Below are 10875 nucleotides of genomic sequence, written 5' to 3'. Positions count from 1 at the left end.
ATTCATAAATGAATACAAATATGATATATTCATTTATGAATAAGTTCAAATTAATATGTTAGTATAACAAAGTTCAGATATTAACATAAAAAAGTTCAGATATGAATATACATATTTATTAGTATAACAAATTTCACATATTTTTATTCATTTATGAATAATTTACAACATCAATATAACTTATTTTATAGTAATTTAAAAACAAATATCAACATATCAATTTACCATATCATTATAAATGTGTATTATTCATACATGAATACTATTGTTTATTGTTTTTATCGCTAACTGTCTTTTGTTGCTTTATCAGCTCCAACTCTTTCTGTACAAGTACGTAAATTGTGTGGAACTCGTTTTCCACATCCTGAATACATTCTATGTTCTTTTTTAGAATTTTCATATGTTACTTCACCTGCACTTGGAATTCTTTTCTTGACTCCAGAACCTTTATTGCTTTGAACTTCAGGAACATGAATATTAATCTCTTCTGGAATAGGAATAGTAACACCCAAAAGCTTGCATACAACTTCACCATCTGTCTTTCTTTTCAATCCAGGAGAAATATAATCACTCTCAAATTCCTTCAACAACATTTGTTGCTTCTCAGCAAACAAAGCCAATCTCTTTTTGTCATATCTTACAATATCCAAACATGATTCAAAACTATAATATGAATCATTGACTAGCTTTACATTCTCACAATCACTTGAATCGGATTGAATAGAACTAAAACGATATTTTCTTGATATCACATCCTTTCTTCATCTCTTCAAAATGTACCTTTCAGGAATTTCTTTAACACCATATCTCATCATTATTGTAAAAGCATGTCTGCATAAAATACCCATATGCTTAAAATGTTCACAACTGCAATTTATTTCTTTTTCTTCAGCTTTTATTTCAACCTGATACAAAAACAAAATTTACACATTTACATTCATATAAGAATACTCATATCAACACTCATATATTCATATAATATTCATATATGAATATTCTCATATTCATATATGAATATTCTCACATTCATATATGAATATTATTACATTTTTCATAAAAAACTAGTAAAATTACCTTAAATTCATTTTTTAAAATCACTTTTACCGTTGTTGTGCTGCACAATGTAAACTTCCCAACCATCTTCAATACCAACATATGAGAATGTACAGAAAAGCATGCTTTATATATTTCTTTTTGCACCTCAAAAAATAATGTACTTGTATAAACCTTTGATGCTTGCAGTTCTATTTCTCGAGGTGTTTGTATTTTATATGATGCTTTCTTTGATGCCTTATCAAGATCTCGTTGAGTATTCCTTTGCTTTTGAATGGCAGTGTCGTAATTCATCATGAAACTCAAAAGTAAGTTCCTACTTTCTGAGTATGTATTAAAGAATGAATTCATACTCTCTGACCTCGATGTAGTCTTCATCAAACCATACATTGGAATATCACTAAAATATCCAAGTATCCATGAATCACGTATTGTAAACATGTCTTTAAACCATCTTGTGTCTTCAAGATTGAATTCCTTCATAAGCAAACCCCACTTCGCCTCAAAAACATCAGATTTCATATTAATGTCCCAAACAAGCTTTGAAAACCTTTTTCTAAAGTCTGTGTTAGTAAATAAATCATCTGATATATGTATTTAAACAAAAATATTCATAAATGAATAAATAATAATAAGTAAAATAACAATAAATATTCATAAATGAATATACTAATAAGTAATATATTTGAAATATATTAAAATAATACTTTTTTTTTCAACATTTTCATTATATGCCACATACATAATTGGTGCTTTGAATTACAAAACACATTCTCAACAACTTGTTTTATTGCATCGTCTTGATCAGTTAAAACAAGTGTTGGTTCTTTCCCATGAGTTTTAAGAAACGCTTTAAGCAACTGTCACACCCCAAAACCGGAACGGCGGAAACGTTTTGGGGTGGATGACGTCATGTCAAGTATCACAACACATGCAATATAGTAATCAAAGTACAACAAAACATTGCATTAATAGTAATAGTTTTACAAGGTTTCATTACAACGATTTAAAAATAATACAAGTAATAGAATAAATACAGCATGGTACTAGCTATCTTCATCAACAGCTCTGGGGATGTACCTGTCTAATGCTAACCTGAGAATACAAGTTATTTGAAAAGCGAGTATCAACATTTTTACAAATGCTGGTGAGTTCATAAGTATTTAGTGTCATTTAGTCAAATAACTTTATAAAGCAGTAGTTTAAGTGTTTTCAGTGTATTAGTGTTCTTTCCAGAAAATCCTATATTTTCTTTAACAAAAGCAACCTTCTACCAAGACTGGTCAGTGTAATATGGTAAAAGAAGTTTCCCTTAATTGCTATTATTATCAAAATACTGAATTTGATTATTAAAGAAAGCAAGAGGCATCAGGGAATAACATATGCCTCAGCAGTGAGGACTGCTGGCTAAGGCAAAAGATTCATAGACTCCAGGGGAGTATCGAACTAACGTCGTGCCTGGTTCAGTCTAACAAATAGAGACACAGACCCCAGAAGGTACCAAATGAAAGGTACAGCTGGTAAGGTCTAAAACAGTGAACGCAGACCGAAGACGATACCAAATGAAAGGTACATCTTGCAAGGTCATAACAGTGAAGACAGACCACAAACGAAACCAAATGAAAGGTACATCTCGCAAGGTCAAAACAGTGAAGACAGACTGCAGACGATACCAAATAAAAGGTACATCTCGCAACGTCAAAACAGTGAAGACAGACCGCAGACGATACCAAATGAAAGGTACATCTCGCAAGGTCAAAATAGTGAAGACAGACCGCGGACGATACCAAATGAAAGCTACATATCGCAAGGTCAAAACAGAGACTACAGACCGCAGACAGTATCACATGAAAGACACATCTAGCAAGGTCAAACAGTGTGACTCTGAAAAAGGTGACATCAGCATACAGTGTAAATCACTGACGAAATACCGTTACCTTAAAGCCATGAATTATAAGGCAACCCAGGATACTCATAACCATACTGACTAGAGTTCTCGACGCCCTACAAGCATCTATATAATGTGACATTTGTCACCCCTTGGCTTGGTAGTCCGTGGACTGTAGCTAGCAGTCAGGGTGCGGGGTTATCAATCCCGTATAGGCCTATACACACAATGTCCGCTCTCCCTACAGGAGACTCTGGTTACCAACTAGACGATGGAGAAGGCTGCGTCCTGAAGATGCATCCCAAATAGAGGATAGTGTGTTACTAGGAGGGAGTGGGTTTCTAATGTAAGAGTAGATTAGAGGTAGAGACTCTTCACAGAACTGACTAGAGTACTTCCTGTATGTCCATACTCATATACATAGTATATAACTAATGAACCAAACGACTTTCGGACGGCCACCCGATCCCACCAGACCACATCTCAACGAAGAAAAGGAAATAGGGCGGATGAACCTTCATAAATCCTTTAATCGTTTTTTTATGTATCTATATAAGCACAGACGTACATCTAACTACGACTGAGTGTGTAATAATTGAATACATATCATCGTGGTGTGAATTCATACAGTGTGGAATAACAGGATCGTAAAGTATAAGTGTATCAAGTATAAGTGATTCTTGTGAAGTAGGAGTGTCTAACGAGTGAAGTAGGAGCGGTCGCAAGTGAAGTAGAAGTGTCGAACAAGTATAAGCGTATCACGAAGTAGAGGCGACAATAAGTGAAGCAAAAGCGTATCAAGTATAAGTGAAGTAGAGTCGTTATCAAGTATAAGTGAAGAAGAATCGTATCACTAAGTAAGAGCGTGAATAAGTATAAGCATCACCAGGTATACGCGACTATAAGTATAAGTGAAAGCGTTACCGAGTCGGAGTATAAAATGAGTATAAGCGAAGCAGTAGTATTTAACAAGTAAAAATATACGTCTAACGGGGAAATCTTTAATGAAAAGCCTTTATGTACAGAGAAAATCACAATTTGTATTCTTTTGTAAAATATGTTTAAAAACCTTAGAGGATCTTTCATAAACCAATTTAGAATGAATTTGGATAAATCAGTATAAGTAAAAGTTATGAAACAAGTAAAGGTCATTATAGTGTCCCACTCGGTAAAACAGTGTAAAGTGGTAAAATCTTGTGCATGCGGGTTATCAATCACATGCGATTGACATGATAACTGGCATGTTTAACTTGTATTCCCCCTATAAAACATTTAAAAACATTAAAAGTTTCATTCAGGGGTATGAACTCACCTGGTGTAAGTAGGTCCAACGGGAGTGCTGTTTGGGCGTTCGGTGCCACCTAAGGACTCGAACACACTCAATGACCTATTTAGCATATGATATCGTATGTTCACATACAATTAGTATATTTAATACTAATTAAACAAATATACACGCTCAAAGGAGCGGAAAACACTTTGGCTAAGTGTTTGGGTGTCCCGGGTAGCGTTTAAGGGTGCTAAGGGTCTCCTATCAGTTGTGGAACTTTGCTAAACTCAAATATCAAGTGTGTGAATGGGTTTAAAGCATTAAAATGGACCATTTTGGAGTTTAAGGCCTAACTCAAGGGAGTTTACGGCCGTAAACTCCCAAGGTCATATTCTTGCGTGTTTAATGCTTCTAGTTTGCTCATTGATTTATTCTAAGCACTTTTCCCAAAAAGCATGAGTGGGTTTGAGGCCTCTAAGGGCATGATCTATGAGTTTACGGCCAAGGAACCACTCCTAAAGGAGTTTACGGCCGTAAACTCTAATCCTTAGAGTTTTGGGAAGTTTAAATCCCCTAATGCCTTTCTAGTGATTTCTAATGAAGTATGATGCTATTTTGGAGGATTAAAACCATCATTTGAGTGGGTTTTGGGGAGTTTACGGCCTAGACACTTGCTTGGTCCATAAACTCCTTTTTATCCCTCCATTTGTTGTGTTTAAGTCCTTAAATCCTTCCTAGCATTTTATAGAAATAGTCTAAGGCCATTTGGGGGACAAAAACTAACATTTTGGGCATGTTTGGGGACTTTACGGCCTAAGCATGTGCTTGGGCCGTAAACTCATTTTCATCCTTCATTTTGATGTGTTTAAGTGATCTAAACCCAAAGGAATAAGCCCTTAATTTATGTGTTAAGCGCTAGTGTGGTTTGGGAGTGTTTTTGGGGCCTTTTAACATGATTTTGAGGTGTTTACGGCCTAAGCTTGTGCTTGGGTCGTAAACTCTCTTTTGACCCCCAAATCCATGAGTTTTAATGTTTAAACACTCCTAGGCTAATACCTCAATTTATTTCCAAGCCATTAGGGACAAGTTTGGGTCATTTTGGCCTTGATTTGGGTGTTTACGGCCTAAGGAGGTTCTTAGGCTGTAAACTCCTTTTTCATTGCTTCTAAGTCCGATTTTTGGGCTATAAACTCAATTCAATATGTTTAGAATAAGCTAGGGTAAGCAGACTTACAATTAGGAAGCGTTTGGTTGCGGTTTCGGGGCGAAAACGGGTCTAGAGAGAGAGTATAGAGAGAGTGTAAAAAGTCTCCAATGGACTCCACTCACCCTTACATAGGGTTTTGAGTCGGGGCACAGTGGAATTCAACCCGATACTGCCGTTAAACGGGGCTTTTGGCCGCACCCGATTTAGTGGTCGTAATATTAAAACTTGACATTTTCCAAATAAATGGAAATATGTGCTATGTATTTTATTTCCTTTTATCACGACTTAACGACATATAAACATACACAATTGAAATGTTTATTAAACTTGATGACTTCTCATTAACGGAGCTTTTGAACAGTGGAATATTCCGTTAACGGTAACGGAGAAATGTAACGAGGCAACTTGGGTTGTCACAGCAACCAAGAGTAAGACTCAATGCTTTCATTGCTTAGCAACCCAGATCCAACAGTAACCGATTTTTTATGATGGTCAATAGCAGTAAATGGAACAAAAACCATTCGATACCTAACACACAAAAAAAATGTTCATTAAAGTCAATTTTTGATGTATTAATAATTGAATATAAAAATATTCATATATGAATAAGCAATAAACAAAAATAGATAAAATAACTTACTTGTTTGTTCAGAAAGTCGCATCAAATGAGATAACATCACCAAATTCAGCATAATATGCCTTCTCCATTTCATCAGCCCAAAACATACAGTCCAAAACATCATCTTGACATTTAAACTCAAATGAGTAATTTGGATAATGAGCTCGACGGTCATTCATTGTGTTTACTATCATCTGGGTATCTTTATAACCAATTACCCTGTTGATATCTCTCATTAAATTTTTATAGTCAACTACTTTTGGCTTTACAAACTCATACCCACCTCTCAAACTTGCCCTTAACTTATGAGCCATAGTTGGACCTATTTTTGATGTGGAAGCACGTACAATAAACTCTTTTTCTTAATATGACATTTGTTTCGCTTTTTTAAATCACTTCTCTTCTCAAGTGGATGGTTGTGAAGTTCATCAAACTGAAAAAATTTATAATCTGGAGTTCCATACACAGATTCAAATACAATCTTTGCTTGACAACCAATAGCTCTTGAATTTGAATTTCGTTTCCTCCTAACACCACCTGTACCTAATGTGTCACAAGATTTCTTTTTCTGTTTACCACCACGATTACATATAACATGTTTCTTCTTTATAATCTTGTTATCAAACCTTGACTGTGTGCTCTGTCTAACATCAAAACCACCAATTTCAGCATACTCAGAATACATTTTGATAGCCAACTTTAATGATTTGAAGATTAAACCCTTAAATGGAATAAGTTGAACAGGTACATCTGGCTTATAGACATGTTCTCCAATTATATCATCACAATATTGTACATCATGTACTAAACTTGAAAATTCACCACCTAAAATAATAATGCATGAATAAAACAATAACATATATGAATACATCAAACTCATATAAATAAAACAAAAAACATTCATATATGAATAAAAACATTCATATATGAATACATAAAATTCATGAGGATTCAAAATATATAAAATAAAACATAACTTTTTCATATATGAATAAAACGAAAAAAATAAAAAATTCGAAATTACAATTATCACACGATTATTCATGTATGAATAAGACAACAATTTATTCATATGTAAATAAATGATAATCAACAAAATTAAAAACAATAAAATAATTCAATAATTGATACCTTCAAAAAATGAGTTCTCAACATCTTCTTCTTCACTCTCACTCGTAGAAGAATACAAATCACCATCAATAACACTAGAATTTGACATAATACACCAAATGATCTATATAAATAAACAAAAACAATGTTAATATCGAATATAACGAATATATCTCACAAAAAAATTCGTAAAGATGAAAATCTGCTTAATTACGAATATATCTCACCTCAACGTACACAATATCTGAAAGAAACTCAAATCATATATGATCAGATGATGTAATTAAGCAATCTCTATCGGTACAGAGCGTAAAAACTACAACGATATATCCGCATAAAAATTAAATCAGCTCATATTCGAAATAAATATCTCAAACTACTTAACAAAAATCCGATGAAATAACTCCAATACATATTCGAAACTTGATAATCTTGATAATGAACTCCGATTAAACAACATCAAAACGAAGATAATAAGCGTAATTCCATACAAATTATAAAAAGCAATAATCTTGATAATGAACTCCGATCTATCCGATTCAAACGATATACATACCAAATCAAATCGGCGGAAACTGAATACAAAGTAGAAAACTGAAACACAAATGCGAAACTTCACGATTAATGGAATGAATACGTATAATTGCTAACGAGTTATATAAAGAAAATAATCTTGATAATGAATTCCTCATATCTGATTCAAACGAGATAAAGATATCATCAAATTGGAAACTAATAACAACAAACATGTAAGTTCTATGTAAAAAAGTTGCTAATTTACAAAGATACCCTTAATGAAAATGGACACGCGAATTTTTTTTTATTTGAACACGTTAGATAAATGATTGGTTGATAATGGTTCCCCATTCTCAACTTTTTTTTCCTCAATTGAACCTACCTCTCTCTCTCTCTCTCTCTCTCTCTATATATATATATATATATATATATATATATATATATATATATATATATATATATATATATATATATATATATATATATATATATATGTGTGTGTGTATTGTAGAGTTCATTTGAAATTAACGGGATGTGTGAGACAAAGAGACATGTTTCTGGCTAAACATTTCATGTATAAAAAAACATATTAAAAAATTAGTTTATTTATAATTTTTGAAACATTTTATTCAAAAAAAAAAGTATAAAAAAAAAAAAACAATAAAACACAAAATATTATCATTCATCAACAGTATTCTACAAACTTTACTGTCTTGCATGTAGAATATTACTCATAAAAATATATTATGAATATAATATTATACATGATATTCCACATATGTAATATTGTAGTAATAATCTTGGTATAGTTGTGGGACTATTGAGAGTCAGCGAATTGTATGGCGGTTGGGAGCCGAAGGCTGGGAGCTGGTAGAGCTATGATGGCAAGGTTCCTATGGTTGACATGTATGTTGATATGTTATGCTCGATAGGATTGACGGTGGATTGGTTGAAGACGAGAGCGTCTATTTGTATACTAGACGAATATTCGCGCGTTGCGTAGAATAAAACTATACATTTATATGTTTTTTTTTGCATATATCAGTTGATAATAATGAGACATTATGTATAACTCTTATATAAAGCATATATATATATATATATATATATATATATATATATATATATATATATATATATATATATATATATATATATATATATATATATATATATATATATATATATATTTGTGTGTGTAATTATTTTGCACCATATTTTTGAATATACATCTATCAAAATAATATCATTCAATAGCATTTACTCGTAGTTTGCGTTTAAATAAAATTAAACATGGTTTTTGATTTAGTATTACAATTTACATTATTATTGATTAATTTAGAAATTATTTATTTATAGATTTATTTTAACTTCGATGATGACGATTAATTGATATATGAACCATTATTTATAAGTTAATGACATGTAATTATTTCTGTTAATTAATTAAAAACCACTTTTTTTAAAAAAAAAATGAATTATAATAAAAAAAAATTAAAATGTCCAATTTTTCACAACCAAATTTTTTTTTTTTTTTTTTCATTTTTAATAAGGTAAAACTTCCAATTTATAAATTCACTATTAATAAAACTATTTATTCCAAATTACATTTATTCAAAATCAGAGTATTATGATGAACGCGAAATCTCTATTGCTACTGATGAGTGTGTACAGTCTCACATTCGCCTTCTCATAGTCATCGATGATACCTGAAACAATAAACAATTGGAAAAGTATAAAGCTTAGTGAGTTTTCCCCAAAATAATCCATACGATAAACATACAAGAATGCATAAGGGCCCACAACCTCCTAGTTGGAATGCCCAGGCCCAATCAATCCCTTGGACTAGAATGGCAACATGCAACATGTCCAACCAACCATCAGACTAGAATACCCATGGTTTGTTGGCCTACCGAATCAACCCAACCGATCTTCAAAAGCCTCTGTACCTACGACCTACAGCCAATGAGCACCGAGTATCTTGGCCCACAACACAAAGCAGGACCGCCACAACCCACCCCACCACTACCATATGTCGACATATAAACAAACTAGGATCAAGTAGACACATAGTACAAGCAAATATCAAACATACATCTAACTACCGCCTACAAGTCCTCTCATATCATATAGTCTTGTTACCAACCATTCTCCATGAAATGTGTAACCATAAGTAACAAGAGGTGAGATAGCCACCCGAATAGATGATCTTACTCTAGAGCCGCAACCAAAAAAAGGAACATGCAAGAAAGCCTATATCAAGAGTTCTCAGGTTATCCTATGTGACCACAAAAAGTCCCTAGGGTGCTCCACCAGAGGATAACCGACAAGTATAGATAAAATACGATTCTACACATCACTATGTAAACGCAACATAATTGACACTAAGATATAGATCTAATAGATCACTACAACATAATAGCATACTCGATACCAATATACAGATCTAACAGATCACTACTGTATAACAACATACTCGATACCAGGATACACATTTAATAGATCATTACAGAATGCACAACATACTCGATACTAGGATACAGATCTAACATATCACTACAACATAACATCATAATAAGTATCAAAATCGAAGGAATGCATTACCGCATATATTTATAGGTGAGATAGCCACCCGAATAGATGATCTTACTCTAGAACCACAACAAAACAAGGAACAACAAAGAAGCCTAGGTCAAGAGTTCTCAGGCCATCCTACGTAACCACAAACAGTCCCTAAGGCATCCTTCTACTAAGAAATAACCAAAACTAGTGGGACGACATTGGTGCCTTCGACCCACGGTACAATAAGGCAAAACTGTAACATCCCAAAATTCAAGTCTGAAAATTTCATTTTTGAATTAATAATTTTTAAAATATTTTACCATAACATTGTCATTAAAGCCACACATTACAAAATCATATTATTGGGTACCAAATCACGACTTCAAAATAATGAAAATCAAAGTGCCATCCCACAATATCCGATGTGGAATCTTGTGTGTGTGTGATGCGATGCTACGCCGGCGACTCCTTCCCCTTAAATGAAGAGGTACCTAAAACCAAAACAGAAACCGTAAGCATAAAGCTTAGTGAGTTCTTCCATCATACCATATACTGTACAAAATCATCGGTATCTTTCATCCGGTAACTTCCATCGGTATCTTTCAACCGGTAATTGTCATCAGTATCTTTCAACTGGTAATCATCATCGA

General features: G+C 32.9%; 1 protein-coding gene across 1 annotated transcript; it reads right to left on the bottom strand.

Moving 5' to 3' along the window:
- Positions 1–284: 284 nt before the first annotated feature.
- LOC145040722 (protein FAR1-RELATED SEQUENCE 9-like) lies at positions 285–1575 on the bottom strand. The gene is made up of 4 exons (XM_078988628.1): positions 1228–1575; positions 1075–1140; positions 781–905; positions 285–636 (listed from the first exon to the last, which is right to left on the bottom strand). Exons 1-4 carry the CDS (start codon positions 1573–1575, stop codon positions 285–287), a joined length of 891 nt encoding a protein of 296 aa, XP_078844754.1.
- Between the last annotated feature and the right edge of the window lie 9300 nt (positions 1576–10875).

The sequence above is a fragment of the Lactuca saligna genome, chromosome 4 (assembly GCF_052625555.1).
Source record: "Lactuca saligna cultivar CGN05327 chromosome 4, ASM5262555v1, whole genome shotgun sequence".
NCBI lineage: Eukaryota > Viridiplantae > Streptophyta > Magnoliopsida > Asterales > Asteraceae > Lactuca > Lactuca saligna.
Note: the sequence above shows the minus strand (reverse complement) of the source record. Positions and strands in the feature narration are given on the sequence as shown.

What these genes read in the sequence shown, in the direction of transcription:
- LOC145040722 (XM_078988628.1), bottom strand. Translation starts at nt 1,575, where the DNA reads ATGAAATCTGATGTTTTTGAGGCGAAGTGGGGTTTGCTTATGAAGGAA. An exon ending in TAGAACTGCAAGCATCAAAG is followed by an intron (nt 1,141 to 1,227) that starts GTTTATACAAGT and finishes TTGGTATTGAAG; the next exon opens with ATGGTTGGGAAGTTTACATT. An exon ending in TTTTAAAAAATGAATTTAAG is followed by an intron (nt 906 to 1,074) that starts GTAATTTTACTA and finishes TTTTTGTATCAG; the next exon opens with GTTGAAATAAAAGCTGAAGA.